Here is a 16,002-nt window from a genome sequence, read left to right as displayed (position 1 = left end):
ATTAGCAATTAAAGTGCACAGATTATTCATAAAATAGGTCTTAATATAATTAACCTATTTAGTTGTAATTATGTTATCTTTGAGTATTTATTGTTTGTTTATTTACTTAATCATAGATAATATGTAGTTCCAGGAATTGCTTACAATTTTGTTTTTGGATTAAAAAGTTATAAATCTATAAGTTACGGTCGAAGTAATAGTATATAATTAAGTTTTTTTTTTATTAAATAAATATCTGTTATTATTATTTTTTGAAATAGTGTTCGATTTTACGCCCATCCTCTTACTATGTGTGATAGTGGAAACACAAAGTCATTTTTTTACCTTTTCGATATTATCTAGTTAGGATTCGGCCCTCAAGACACTAGCATTAATTTTTTTTTTAATTAGGTGCATCACAAGAGAAGCTGCCAGTGTTAAAGGCGTTGCCAGCTGAGGTTCTCTTCAGGGTGTCTGATAATTCGGAGCTGGTGTTAGAATGTGCAACTGTAGATAAAGAGGCTGGCGTTAAGTTAGTATTATTTTTTTACATAGATACTACATTCTTAAACTGAAAATATTCTTTGTTCAAACAAGCTCGTTATAAGCGTTTTTATATAATTGTAATGTAAAAAAAAAACTACATAAAGATCAACACATTATTTTAAAGAACAAGTCCGAAAATCCTCGGTATTAATTATTATAATAATGAGATAAACAGAAAATTATTTTTGTACTCGTACTCCTTAGAAATTAACCCGATTTGATAATTTATATAATCTGTGGCATTACAGATACTCATGGCTGAAAAACGGTGAACCGTTCACTCCAAACGCTGACGTCATCCAAAACTCCAACGATGGAACGTTGACATTCAAAAAGCCCGCGAATACCGACGAGGGCCAATACCAATGTTTGGCACAAAGCGACGTTGGCACAGCCAGCTCTGGAACTGTCAATGTCAAACGGACATACATTGACGTACCGGAAGTTAAGCTCGCAAAACACAAGCCTAATGAAGGAAACATCTTCAAATTGGATTGTAAGATCCCCTCCTCGTATCCGAAGCCGGAGATCGTTTGGCAATACCAATCCCTGACCGATCCCAGCATATACCGTACTATAATGAATCAGAGGATAACAGCGTCCCCTGAGGGTGACTTGTACTTCACGAGCGTGGTGAAGGAAGACGCGAGTCCAGATCACAAGTACGTTTGTACTGCGAAGTCACCAGCCGTTGATGGTTATGTTGTGTTGGCTGAACACGTTATTGAGGATGTGGTGAGCGGTGGCCGCCACCAAACGGAGCTGGTTAAGCAATACGTCAGCAGCGATATGACAGCCAAAGTTGGCGATGCGACTATGATATATTGCATCTATGGCGGAACGTGAGTATTTTTAATCTGTTTTCTTTGTTCAATAAGGCTGCAAAAGTTTGTTCTTTTGCCGCTTTTCAAAGAAAAAAAGCTGATTTTTAGACAATTAAAAAAATAAGATTTTAAATTAACATGGTTATTTTTACTGTTAAAGTTAGTAATTTCGGGATATTTACCATGTTTTTTATTTTTATTCACGATACTGAACAAGACATTCGTAGATAATGTCGAAATATCGAACTCCACCGAATAAAAATGAAAAACAAGGTAAATATCCCAAAATTACAACTTAATAATTAAAAAAATAGTTACTATTTAAGCAAGCAACCAAGTACCACTGAATTTTCTTGTACTTAATTTGTGCTTATAATTCATCTCGTGCACAGCGGCGAAGGAAAACATCGTGAGAAAACCTGCATGTGTCTAATTTCATCGAAATTCTGCCACTTATGCGTTCAGTGTAGTTGAATACGCTGATAACCTCATCAAAGGGAGAGAGAAGGCCTAGCCTAGTAGTGGGAAATTTACAGTATGTTATTATACTCTATAAATCTTGATTGCGTGGAATGGTGGCAAGAATGCTAACAGTGTTTCCCCGTTGAATCGCAATTCCGATCCTCTGGGCGAACGAACCCTCCTGTCACCTGTGGAGGCAACGAGGCGAGGTGATATACTTTTGACTTGATTAGACGACCTCCGTGGTCGAGTGGTGTGTACACCGTTCAAGGGTACGCTACTCCGAGGTCCCGGGTTCGAATCCAGGCCGAGTCGATGTAGATTATCATTAGTTCTTTTATGTTGTCTTGGGTCTGGGTGTTTGTGGTACCTTCCTTACTTCTGATTTTCCACAACACAAGTGCTTTAGCTACTTACATTGGGATCAGAGTAATGTATGTGATGTTGTCTCATATTTATTTATTTATTTAATATCCTTTCAATGTTACACCAAGGTTCACCTATTTAAACCGTAAATGGGACATATATATTAAATATATAGTAATTAGTACTTACTTAGTTGTATCAAGTAATCAGCAATAACTAAAGTGCATAAAAGTGACCATTAAAGTTTTATTACTTTCATAGATTTGTCGTAAAATATTTTACATTTATCTGTAAATATTTTTATTGCGAATTATGTTCCAAGTTATAATGATTAAATGAATTGTTTAAAAGTAACGTAAGAACTTATATCCCACAGCTGGGCTAAAGTCTGGCCGTATTAGGCTTATGTATGTAACAGAATTGAAATTAAGCACACGCCACTGCCAAATAAGAGATGAATTAAAAACTCAAAATGGGCAAAAAATGTCCAACTTTACCTACACGCGTCCTTCAATGCGGAGCGAGGTCTAATGCCCCGTATGGTGTCACCCGACTGGTGCGGCTAAGAAAAACAGATTTATCTGACGCGCGAAGGGCGTAACATCTATTTGATATATTTGTACGAAATTAGATATATTTATAAGATGCCTATTGAAAACTGAATGCTATGATGTACCTACTTTAATACGGGGCCTCTTTGCAAAGTACCGCATTGAAAAAATAAAATTCGATCACATCACATCGCTTGCAGTTTCTTAAACGTTACGGGGTCTAATTAGCCCCGTATCTGTCTATTAAGCCCCGTACCTGGATTATTATATTTTCATACGAGGTCTAAAAGGCCCCGTATAGTAGAAACGGAAGTAGGAATAAAAAATAGTGAAATTACGTTTGCGAATTGTTTCCAGTCCCCTGGCTCATCCCGACTGGTACAAAGACGGCAAGAATGTCAACAACGACCCCAAGGACCGCGTGACCCGTTACAACAGGAGCGCTGGTAAGCGCCTCCTCATCAAGGACACCTGGCTCTCGGACGAGGGCGAGTACACTTGCATCGTTGACAACGACGTCTCAGTTCAGAGGAATACCATCAAGCTTACTGTTGTCAGTGAGTATGAGATCTATTTAAATATTAGATTTTGCCCGCAGCTTTCATGTGTCAGGCGAAAAAAGTAGCCTATGTCCTTTCTTTGAGCTCAAGTTTGCTTCATAACTTTAATCAAAATGTGTTCATTGGTTTGGTAGTGAAAGAGCGTCATATAGACAGAGTTACTTTCACATTTATAATTAATATTAGTATGGATTTATTCAACTTGCATTATTTTTAATAAAAGATTGATTAAAAATGTCACTGTCACAAAAATAAGAAGTAAAATTATAACAAAATAAGTAGACAGTTGATGTTTGTTACTCAAAAAAAGTTATCTTGGGTTTATCTTAGACAATCTACCGATTTATTGAGAGCTATTAATAAAGATTTACTTTTAAGCATAGCTATATACTGAAATGTGTTATAATATTATGTAAAATCAAAATTAAATGTCAGTCAATATTAATCAGCAAAGCAAAGATGGATTTGTCGTCAGCCTAAAAACAATTTAAAAAATCATAATAAATTATAGTCCGGCACAACTTGATGTAACATCGGCAAATTTCGTAAAACCGATCACATCCGAATTAAATACGCTCTCCCAAATTATCAATACATATTTCTTATGTGAATAAAATCTTTATACAAACGTAATAACTAGTAATATCATATGATCTAATATATTCGTCAATTTGACACGTCGATTTACATGCACTCGCTCTCTCGGGTTGAACTGACGCGAGAATCTATTGCGTCGAATAGCTTCGAATGGCGCGATAGGGAGCTATTTATATTGGTTGTGTGAATCATCAGTAATCGGTTTTATTGAATTTGCCGATGCTACATCTAAGTTGTGTCGTACTATCATTATTTAAAGTAACTTAAAAATTTTCATAATTCGAATTTTTCGAATCAGTATAAAGTTGTTAAATATTAATTAAACATTATAGGTGCACCACAATTCGTGAGAGAACACCAATCGAAATTAATCGTAAAAGCCGGCGAGGACGTCACTATTCCCTGTCAAGCGGCCGGTGTTCCCGCGCCTGAGCTGTCATGGACGTACAACGCACAAGCTTTGCCTCAGAACGACAGAATTGTCCTCAACAAATCATCAAGAGGTAACACGATCGTCTCTGATCTGACCATCAAGAACGTGCAAAAGGAGGACAAGGGTTACTACGGTTGTAAGGGGCTTAACCAAAATGGCGAAATCTACGCGGAAACATTGGTTTACGTTCAGTAATTTTTTTAATTTATAATTTGCATAGTATATAGTTTTTTATCTTACTTTATATGTAATTAATGTAATAAAATTTTATTTAATTTTATAAAATAAAATTTATTATTTATTAAAATTTTCCTAAAAAAAAAATACATTTTTGGGCATTTTAGTTTCTTTTCTTATTCAATTAAAACTAGCAATAAATTAAAAAATATACATTATAAGTTTCTATTTTATTTAATTTTTCCGTAATCGGAGGGATATCTTTAAAAAATTACAAGATTTATAGAATATAATAATTGACAAATTTATTACCACACCATTTTCACGTATTCTACCGTCAAACAGCAATACTTGCTAATGTTGTGTTGCGGATCAAAGCGCGAATAAGCTAATTTAACAGACACAAATGGTTAAGTATATTAGTAAATGACCCTTTGGCGATATTATTATTCAACAATATATATAGAAAACAAAAAAAAAAATACAAAAGAATGGTAGTAAAGTACTAAAGTTTCCGCAAAATGACAATTCAAAGTTCTTGAAAAAGCCTCCTTGAATATTTTAATTATTTGGATTATATGGTAATTAATATATACTTTCGATATGATTATAAATCATTATATAAATTATAACATAACATTTAAAAAGACTCTAAAATATTCAGCCACTCTGTTAATAAAATGGCTGCATAATAATAATACTATGAAATATACGTTTTTGATAAATATAAAAACTGAAATGGAACGTAATAATATTTGAATTGCCATTCTAAAGAATTTACCCACAAAACTGAATTTATTAAGTACGTCTAATACGTCAATAACTATATAAATAACGAAAATGATATTTAGGAAATATTTAATCTATTTACATAACAATATGTAACGTAAACTTTAAAAATAAACAACAATAGAGACAGTAAATACTATGTCTATTATATTTTGAAATAAAAATAAAAGAATACAATATCGAATTTCATACATATCATTGGATAATTTAAATAGAATATTTTTTAGTGTATAAGTAATTTTAGGGAAAGTAATTTGAAACGACAATATTGATATCAATATACGACATTGATTTTGACGTTTGACAACGCGTATAACCTTAAAATATTTAAAAAAATATCAAAACAATAAGTAAAAAGCGATATAATAAAGATGTATTTTATATATTTATTAAGTATACTGTCCTTAATTTTACAAGTTATTTTTATAACATTGGCATTAGGTGAGTACAATTGTGATTTATTATTTACCAAGTACGTATATCTCGTATATTTGTATATATCCTGAAAATTATGTTAAAAAAGGGGGAAGGGAAATGTTTGGCACCAGTTTCGTGTGTAAAAATATCTTGATACCATCTACGATCTGTATATTAATAGACAAGGTATTTATTATACCGTTTTTAAAGCATTTGCCGAATGGTTCTTAGACGTGTTTTTATAGTATTAAATTAAAAAAAAAAATAGCGACATATTTCTAATATGACGAATTTATGAATTAAATAAGAATAATTTAATTATTGATATATAATACTTAATTCAATAAAAGTAACATTTTTAAATTAATCTTTGAATATTATGAATGAAAGTAACTTTGTGATTTTTAGTAGTTCATTGTAGTATGCTCCTCATAATAATAACAATGAATGAAACTTATTAATACTACGTTTAGAGCCTTTATTCTTTATAATATTCTGTCAATAGTCAAGTTATATTATTCTTTAGTCTATTGAACATTTAGAAAATGCTTAGTCACTGTAATTTTCTTATAAAATTAAATAATAATCAGTGACATGGCTTTGTACAGACCCATCGGAAATGGAGCTGCCCATTCATATTTTATAAAAAAAGAACTTAGTTTAGTTATGTTATTGATTTAAGGGAATGTAAACCAGTGTAGCTCTAGGCACTTTAGACATAATATCGTAGTTGATTTTTATAAATGGATGGTTGACATTTCCCATAGCACTCATATAAATACCACTTCACGTCATGTGTTATTTAGTGATAAAAAATTTGAAATGAAATTTACACTTAAATGCAGGTTCGAATCCATTCAAACACAACTAACTTTTCAAATGGTTATAATTCATCTCAGGCTTGGTGAAGATAAACATTATTAGGGTACCTAATAATGTTGACACATGTCAGTATTGGGGTAGTGTGGTGGCAGGGAGAAGAGGCCTTAGCCCAATTACGGGCCATTTAGGGTTAACAACAACATGTTATAATTATGCACATTTCAATTTCTTTGCCAATGTATAATTGTGAAAAATGAACATTTTCAGCGGCAGGATTGTTCTACCTAGCGGAGCTAGTGGAGGAATACACTGTAATGGCTAAATATATTATATCATGGATTGTCGTTGTAAGTATATTGTATATTTATTTATTGACACAACTTACTATAGTAACAATATAAAATGCTTAAGGTATTAAGATTGCAGACGATTAAATTAAAGTTATTATAAAATACAAATATATTTGATAACATATATGATTAGTCTGTGGTACCAACCAAGGAGGAAGGGTACCACGAATAGATCAGAGTTACAAAATAATACAAAATAGATAATGAATAATTTAATTAAAACAGTTAATACAACAATTCAACAACTTTAATGATGATTTCGACCAATCAAATCCTCCCGGTCATTCTCAAAAGAAACGAGCTAATCACACAAGATATTACCTCTTTTTTTATATTCTATTTTTGTATTTTATTAATTTTTGTGTTACTTTCTTTTTTTTTGTTTTTGGTGTGCAATAAAGTATAATTCATTCATTCATTCATTCATATTATAACTAAAGTACATAACTGTGTGGGCAAACAAAGATGCACTCTCTATACCGTAACTCATAATCCAATGGGATGTCTAATCTAACATAACCAGAAAGAGATCAGGCATAGTAAACAGCTTCATGTGTTTTCCTTACACAAATCCAACATGTAAACTCCGGGCTGGGCTGTTATTCAGAAAAAAACTATTTCTATCGACTAACTAGGAATTCTATCTAGTTATAGTATGACACAACATAGATGTAGCATCGGCAAATTCAATAAAACCGATTACTGCCGTTACACAACCAATAGAAACAGCTCCCTATCGCGCCACTCGACGCTATTCGTCGCTATAGATTCACGCGTCAGTTCGACTCGAGAAAGCAAGTGTGTGTAAATCGACGTGTCGTATTGACGAATATATGAGGTTGTATGATATTACAAGTCATTACGTTTGTGTAAAGATCATATTGACATCACCATCCTCCTTCCCTTGCCCCAATTTTATTCGGGGTTGGCACAGCATTTGTTCTCCTTCCTTACTTCTCTGTCAGACGCCATCTCACAAGTAACATTCTCTCTAACCATATCGTCTTTCACACAATCCATCCATCGTTTCCTTGGTCGTCCTCTACCTCTATATCCATCCACATCCATGGTCAATGCCTTCCTCACAATATGTTCCTCATTCCTCCGCATTATCTGCCCATACTATGATATGCCGCCTTTCACATAACTTTTCGGCTGTGTTGATCATTAACAGAAATAAATATTGATAATTTGAGATGGCGTATTTAATTCGGATGTAGTCGGTTTTACGAATTTTGCCGATGCTACTTCAAAGTTGTATCGTACTATATGATATTACTAGAAATTTAACGGCAAAATGTTATTTTTTTAGGTGACAGCAGGCATCCATATTGGATTAATAATATTCGAAGATATTCCGTTCTATCTGAACGCAATAGGTCTGTTCCAACAGCTGTTATACGGTTTGTTGTTGAAAGACTTTCCGGTGGTCCGAGTGTCCAGTGTACCGTTTGTGACGGCCGTGATGAGCCTGATACTGCACCACTATCTGGCTATCAAATATTTTGGTGAAGTTTTCTACGCGTTTTCAGAGGTAAGCTTTATTAGTAATCTATATATTTACAACAATATTATGTATATTGACAGTAACATTGATCACTTTGATAAAATCAGTGATAATCATTGTATGTGCAATACGAGTAAGGATAAGCTTATAACGCCAAGTTTCCGACTCCGCAAAGTCAATAAATCTTTCTTGGGGCAAGGTATCCGTTTCTATAATAAAATTCCGCAGACAATTTTAACTTTGCCGCTTAGTAAATTCAAATCGTTTGTAAAAAATACATTGGTAGAAAAAGCATTATTCGATACAAGATTTTATAGATGATAAAAAATCGTGGAGTTATCTGTTGACTTACAAGCAGGATGTATTAATTTAAATAATTTTATTTAATTAACATGACTTTGTATTTTTTAAATGTTAAAAAAGAGTAACTACTGAGTTTCTTGCCGGTTCTTCTCGGTAGAATCTACTTTCCGAACTGGTGGTAGCTTCACTTAATTGTAAAATGACGATTCAAAAGTGCTTGTAAAAACCTACTTGAATAAAGATTATTTTGATTTGATTTGATATACAGGGTTATTGGTAATTCGACGTACATCCGCTAGGAGGTGATAGGGGTGACTATTTGCAATGATTTTAACCCCCATATGCATCATCCGATCCCGACGCCCGTGCACATAACATTACGCTCCGTGGTTTTATTGATTATTAAGTGGTATAAAGTTAACTAAAAGTTTTAATTGTTATATCAGTTTTTTTCCCGTAGAAAGTGCTATCTAATTTTGTAAAATATCCAACGAAACTCCATGTCAATCTTAAGAAGTTAAGGTAAACAAATTAAAATTATACCATTAACTGACAAATTCCTGACCTACGCAATACACAACGTATCGAAGCGCGCCGAGTAATTGTGGCGTTTCAGCACTACCCCGTTTTTGGATCTAACACAAAGCTATGATTGCAAGCACTGTCATCGCTTGATATATTATAAAACTAACATTCCTAAGCCGAAGCGTGTCTTACAACTTTGAAGCGCTGCACTGTTGGATACTGCGTTAGTCTAACAATTGAATGTAATGCAAAAGCGCTATACGCTTTATGTTGTACATTTATATTGCACAGCTTGGTTCATGTTATTCTAATAATTGGGTTACAAGAAATTATTTAATTTTATACTACTTTATTGTATTATACAGAATAAATTTTGGACCAAATTAAAACATCGTGAAATGGCATCTTATACTAAAACTTGTACAGGTTGTCAGAAAAGCATCAAAGATGGTAAATTTTTGCGTTGCATATTATGTTCTCAAAATTTTGATATTACATGTTCTAAATTATCTGAGAAATCTTTCACTCTTATGGAGCCTGACAAAAAGAAACAATGGAAGTGTCAGAAATGTGGGAATAAACAACCGAAAGCGGATCACATAACCCCTAAAAGATCATTTCAATCATATGATGACAACGTATGTAATAATATAACAACGCGAAAAATAAACTTGAAATCTATTAACTCGGAAATTCCAACAGAGGATCTAAGCTTAATGCTTTCACCTTCCTCGACCGACAAATTAATGCCTTTACTTAGAAAAGAAATACAAAGTGCAGTTGCCGAAGCTGTTCAAAATGCTGTATCTATTTATTTTTCAAAAGAGTTTGATTTGATAAAGAACGAGCTAATTACATTAAAAGAATTAAAATCTACTATTGAATTCATTAGCGCAGACTACGATAAAGTTAAGGTAGATCTGAAAACGTGTGAGAGTAGGGTGATAGAATTATCTCAGGATAACAAGAGACTGTCCGATACAATTATCGACCTATCTAATCGAGTTACATTATTGGAACAACATTCCCGAGAAAATAACATTGAAGTCAACGGTGTTCCCGAAAATAAATCTGAAAATCTAGTTTCAATAGTAAAGCAGCTAGCTTCTACTGTCTCTGCACCTTTAAAAGACACGGACATGGTACATTGTGTAAGAGTGAAAAAAATGGATGAAACAAGTAACAAGCCTCGGTCTATAATCGTAAAGCTTACTTCCACCAGAGCCAGAGACGAGGTATTAGCTGCTGTTTCTAAGTTTAATAAATCGAACAAGGAAAATAAATTACATAGTGGTCATCTTGGTTTCGGCACAAAGAAAACACCTATTTACGTCTCTGAACATCTATCTCCTCACAGTAAATATTTATACGCCCGAACAAGACAAACAGCTCGTGAAAAGGGTATTGCTTACGTTTGGATCAGAAACGGACGCATATTTATTCGCAAAAATGATACGTCTCCAGCAAAACAGATACGTAATATTGAAGCATTAGGAAAAATTTAAAATTTTCCAATATGGAGTATAAGTCCGTATACCATTATGTGTAAAATTCAACGTATACTATCAAAATGTCCGCGGCTTAAAAACCAAATTACAGGAATTAAGACTTGCTTCTTTGAATAACAATTACGATATTATAGCTGCAACTGAAACTTGGCTGGATGACTCGATAGATGACAATGAAATATTGAATAATAATTATACGATATACAGGAGAGATCGATGCACAACTTCATCAAAGGAAAGAAAGGGTGGCGGCGTCTTATTTGCAATATCTAATAGTCTTCATTCAAAACGAGTAAGACATCTTGAAAGTGACAATGAAGATTTATGGATTTCTGTTCGTTTATGTGAAAGTGGTATAGCCAAAAATATTTTGTTTTGTGTAGTGTACTTAGCACCACCAGTAGCGTCTAACGTACTGGATAATATCTTCAATAACATAAATGGTGTTATCGATAGCAACTTATGTGAAACTGTAATTATCGGTGATTTTAATTTGGGTTTCATAGACTGGAAACCTGGTACAAGTCAAGATTACTTACCTGACAATAATACCAAAAACTTAGGATATATTTTAGAAGATTTCATGTCATTAAATAATTTTTTACAATACAATAATGTTAAGAATAGTAACAATCGAACTTTAGACTTAGTTTTCGCAAATTTTTCAGGTATTACTGTTAATAATAGCCCACATATACTAACAAGGATTGACCCGCACCATCCACCATTGGAAATTAATTTCAAATTTTTTGAACCTTGTATGTTAAACGAAAAACCTTTTGCTACTCATAATTTTAAAAAAGCTAACTATGAATTAGTAAATGCGAAACTCAAAGCTATTAATTGGGAATCGGAATTTCGATCAGCTGCCAACAATGTGGATGATATGGTGTCAATTTTTTACAATGTAATAAAATTAATTATCAACAATAATGTACCTAAGACTAAACTTAGAAATCGAAAATATCCTGCTTGGTACTCCTTAGCTTTATTGAAGATCATAGCCGAAAAAGAGAAAACTAGATTAAAATTTAAAAAGTATGGCAATCCTAGAGACGCTTTACAACTCCAAATGTTAAATTCCCGTATTACAAGAGTTACAAGTAGTTGTTATACTAGTTATAGGGAAGGTGTTGAGGGAACCGTTGCGAAAAATCCGAAAAAATTTTGGTCTTTTATTAAAACTACACGTGGGAGCTCTTCTAATATTCCAAAAGAAATGAGGAAGTCTGATTGCAAAAACATTGCTAAAACTGGTGAAGAAATTTGCAATCTTTTTAAATTAAAATTTGAATCCATTTTTACTCAAGATACAAGTTTAAACATTACCAACATATTATCTTCACATAATACCTATCCCCAATTTTCTCTAAGCTCTGTATACATTAGTGAACGTTCCATTCATAAAATTTTGAAATCAATCAATCCATGTAAAGGAGCCGGCCCTGATGGAATACCTTCTATATTTATTAAAAAAACTCACAACAATCTAACTTTGCCACTAAAATTAATTTTTGAAACTTCTTTTAAGACCGGGGTATTTCCGTCAGTATGGAAAATAGCTAATGTAATTCCGATTTATAAAAAAGGTGATAGAGACTTAGTCGACAATTACAGACCGATATCCATACTTAATCATTTTGCTAAAGTATTTGAATCCATTATTTGTCAATCACTATCAAAATATAGCTCAAAAGTTATCTCAACAAAACAACACGGTTTCTGTAAAAATAAGTCTACAATTAGCAATCTTGTAAGTTATGTTACAGATATCTCCAAATGCGTTGATAGCGGTGTTCAGGTAGACTCCATCTACACAGACTTTACTAACGCTTTTGACAAAGTTGATCACTTTATTTTATTACACAAGCTAAAATATTATGGAATACATGGGGAGCTACTGCGATGGTTAGAATCTTACTTAAAAGACAGACTGCAACAAGTAGTAGTTAATGGTTATATTTCTCAGACTTATACTGCATATTCGGGAGTTCCGCAAGGTTCCCATCTTGGTCCTATACTTTTTCTGTTTTTTATAAATGACATCACAGACTACATAAATCACAGTGAGTGTTTAATGTTTGCTGATGATCTAAAGTTGTATAGGCCTATTGAAACTGTTGATGATATAGTACTACTTCAGCGAGATTTGAGTGCTGTGCATACTTGGTGTATTAATAATAAAATGGTACTAAATATTAATAAATGTCAGCATATTAAATTTACTAAAAAAAATAAAAACTTAATACCATCGACTTACTACATAGATAATCAATTATTATCCGAAGTTGAAAAGATACGAGACTTGGGTGTAATAATAGATAAAAAACTGCAATTAAAAGATCACATAGATACAATAGTAAAAAAATGCTTCAAAATGATGGGTTTTATTAAACGAACATGTCATGATTTCAAAAACATAAATGCCATTTTAACTTTATATGCTTCATTATGCCGTAGTATCATTGAATATGCATCACCTGCATGGAATCCATCTTATAAAATTCACATTAGTCGCATAGAAAATATTCAAAAAAGATTTACAAAGATTTTGGCATATAAAGATAGAGGTTGTCCATATCGCGCAGACTATAATACACGACTGAAACACTTTAAACTTGCTACTTTGGAGAAACGTAGGTGCAATCACGACTTAATGTTTCTACATAAATTAATCCATGGTTCAATAGACTCGCAAAAGTTACTTTCTCAAATCTACATAAATGTCCCTAGAACGATTCCGCGTCATCCAATACAAAACACCTTCGCTATTCCCAGATTCCGTACAAATGTTGGAAAGTTTTCGCCTATGATCCGTTATATGAGCCGCTACAATAATATCACTTCTCATGAGATTGATATATTTAGCCATAACAGCAATAGTTTTAAGAAAAAATTAGACTTTTTGCTCAATTAGTATTAAGATTTTTTATTTTTTACTTTTATTTGTTTTTAATTTTGAGTGATTTATTAATTGTTTTTTTTTTTTTATTCCTTTATAATTCTTGCATATTTTTGTTTATATTTTAAAGATTTATTAATGTAGGAGTGTAATGTTTTGTAATTTGAAATGTAAAATGTAAACGCCTGTAGTGGTGTATCACACCGTACATGAATTTATTCTTGCTTTTTCTTAATGTTTTGTGAATATGCCGATGGTGTTTCGAAAACTATAAATAAATAAATAAATAAATCATCCAAAAGTGAAACTGTTTTTGAGTTATCACGTTTTTTAGCTTTTTTTAAAGTTCAAAAATTTATTTACAAAATAATATCAATACAAATCGGTTTTTTTCTTCTGATTTATAAAAAACGAATAAATACTGGATATTTATCGATATTTAAACAAACATTATCGGCCCAAATTTAAAAATGGGAGGCGGAAAGTGATGTTATTTCAATATTATTTTAATTTTTTGATACCATCTATCTCATTATCTATCTAGGGTTCAGCCAGTGTTTGCAAAGTAAGCCCAAAAAAAATTAATTTACGACCTCTAAAATTATGCGTGTTTCTCTACATTATACATGTACTACATAATACATATAAAACTTCCTATTGAATCACTTTTATCTATTTTAAAACCGCATCAAAATCCGTTGCATAATTTTAAAGATCTAAGCATACATAGAACAGACAAATTTGTTTTATGCTATAGTGATAACCCTATAAAATGCAGAAGGCTTGAATAATAGTAAAGTATAGTGTAATTTCAGTAGTTCGGGACGCCAAAATAATATTATCGTTTTACAATGATGCTCCAATCTCTCTACCTTTTGTTACAATGCCACGCTACCGTCCAATTGTTTCCTAATGACAGCTCAATCATTTTTAAAATGAGAAATAGTGTTACATGCCAGTATTAAATGCTATGACATATAGAATAATATTAATTACAGTTTTACAAATTATTGATCAATTAATAACAATAATAATTGTATATAATAACATAAATTCAATAGCCCCTGCTATATTCATAATATGCAATACTAATGTGATATAAATTATGATATAGAATCAAATGTCATAACACCGTATTGAAGGCTCTGTAACAATAGTATTGTAACTCTGTAACAATAGTTTGTTTCAATGAAAACCGCTTCATAATCCGTTGCGTAGTTTTAAAATATCCAAGCATACATAGGACGCTACGTATAACCCTGTAAAATGCAGAAGGCTTTAAATAAAGTATAGTTTATTTTCATGATGTGTATTTCATATTTTCAGGTACTGGCATATTTCACTCTGTGCCTCTGGATTGTGCCATTCGCGCTGTTCGTGTCGTTATCAGCGAACGACTACGTGCTGCCAACTACCGGGGAACGGCAACACTTATTAGGTATGTCTAACGTATATTGGAAAATATAAAGCCTAGATTCAATATTAGATTTGTCAATAAAGGTTTAAAGAATTTATTATCAACAATGATATACATTGTCAATTATGTGATAACAATAAAGTAATGTTCACTTACAGTCCATCGTCGTAGCCATTATATTTAATATTATATTTTTAGAACCAGAAGTGGGAAGTAGGTTAACCTCTAAAACAATTATCTTTAATTTAAAGTAACAATCAACCTACCACAATAGAAAAACATTTAGTCTACAACAATAATAACCATCAATAATCACATTACACCGTAATAATTATATTCGCGATCTCAATGTGTCAGCCACGAATCTCCCGCCTTTTTTTTTTAAGGAAAAGTTGTGTGACTTGACGCAGATGTTGCTTGTTTATTCCAACAATATATATAACATATATTTTACCGGTTATAATATATACCATATATAATAATCTGCAATCCAAATAAGTGGTAGCTTTATTTACAGTTTGTTAAATGACGATGCAATATTACTTGCCATGAATAAAGTTTTTTTTTTTTTGTTTCAGATGACGACAATGTAGTCACAGATTACTTATCGCGAAAGGCGAAACGGTATAGTCTGTTGTCGTTCTTCAGTTTTGCAAAAGATTCGATATTACCACAGAGGAGTAAAAAAGCTTTTTAAATCGATACAATAGACTGGTATAGGGTTTAATTCGTTCGGTCCAGAGGGATGGTCGCGTGATTTTTGAACTTTGTTTATTTAAGTGGTTTAATCTAAGGATCGGGTTTAGATGTTAAAGGTCGTAAGTGATTTGTTTTTTAATTACACGAAGAAGTATATGTACATTTATATACTTTCATATTAACAGTGAATTTCCAATTGCTGGGCTGAGGCCTCTGCCTTTGAGGTTTGGAGCATATTCCCCCACGCTGCAACAATGCGGGTTAGTGG

The 16,002-nt window shown here is 32.4% G+C and overlaps 2 protein-coding genes across 2 annotated transcripts; both read left to right on the top strand.

Moving 5' to 3' along the window:
* Positions 1-307: 307 nt before the first annotated feature.
* Positions 308-4,594, top strand: LOC124541752 (hemolin-like). The gene is made up of 4 exons (XM_047119697.1): positions 308-511; positions 774-1,367; positions 3,086-3,285; positions 4,218-4,594. Exons 2-4 carry the CDS (start codon positions 1,105-1,107, stop codon positions 4,511-4,513), a joined length of 759 nt encoding a protein of 252 aa, XP_046975653.1. The 5' UTR covers positions 308-511; positions 774-1,104; the 3' UTR covers positions 4,514-4,594.
* A 965-nt stretch (positions 4,595-5,559) lies between these two features.
* Positions 5,560-16,002, top strand: LOC124541673 (protein TEX261). Its single transcript, XM_047119599.1, has 5 exons — positions 5,560-5,725; positions 6,791-6,870; positions 8,186-8,407; positions 14,945-15,056; positions 15,614-16,002. The coding sequence occupies exons 1-5, from the start codon at positions 5,656-5,658 to the stop codon at positions 15,730-15,732; spliced, it is 603 nt and encodes a 200-aa protein (XP_046975555.1). The 5' UTR covers positions 5,560-5,655; the 3' UTR covers positions 15,733-16,002.

This window comes from Vanessa cardui, chromosome 28 (assembly GCF_905220365.1).
Source record: "Vanessa cardui chromosome 28, ilVanCard2.1, whole genome shotgun sequence".
NCBI classification, from domain to species: Eukaryota; Metazoa; Arthropoda; class Insecta; order Lepidoptera; family Nymphalidae; genus Vanessa; species Vanessa cardui.
This window is presented reverse-complemented; position numbering and strand designations above follow the sequence as displayed.

What these genes read in the sequence shown, in the direction of transcription:
- LOC124541752 (XM_047119697.1), top strand. Translation starts at nt 1,105, where the DNA reads ATGAATCAGAGGATAACAGCGTCCCCTGAGGGTGACTTGTACTTCACG. An exon ending in TATTGCATCTATGGCGGAAC is followed by an intron (nt 1,368 to 3,085) that starts GTGAGTATTTTT and finishes AATTGTTTCCAG; the next exon opens with TCCCCTGGCTCATCCCGACT. An exon ending in CATCAAGCTTACTGTTGTCA is followed by an intron (nt 3,286 to 4,217) that starts GTGAGTATGAGA and finishes TAAACATTATAG; the next exon opens with GTGCACCACAATTCGTGAGA.
- LOC124541673 (XM_047119599.1), top strand. Translation starts at nt 5,656, where the DNA reads ATGTATTTTATATATTTATTAAGTATACTGTCCTTAATTTTACAAGTT. An exon ending in TTTTATAACATTGGCATTAG is followed by an intron (nt 5,726 to 6,790) that starts GTGAGTACAATT and finishes GAACATTTTCAG; the next exon opens with CGGCAGGATTGTTCTACCTA. An exon ending in TTTTCTACGCGTTTTCAGAG is followed by an intron (nt 8,408 to 14,944) that starts GTAAGCTTTATT and finishes TCATATTTTCAG; the next exon opens with GTACTGGCATATTTCACTCT.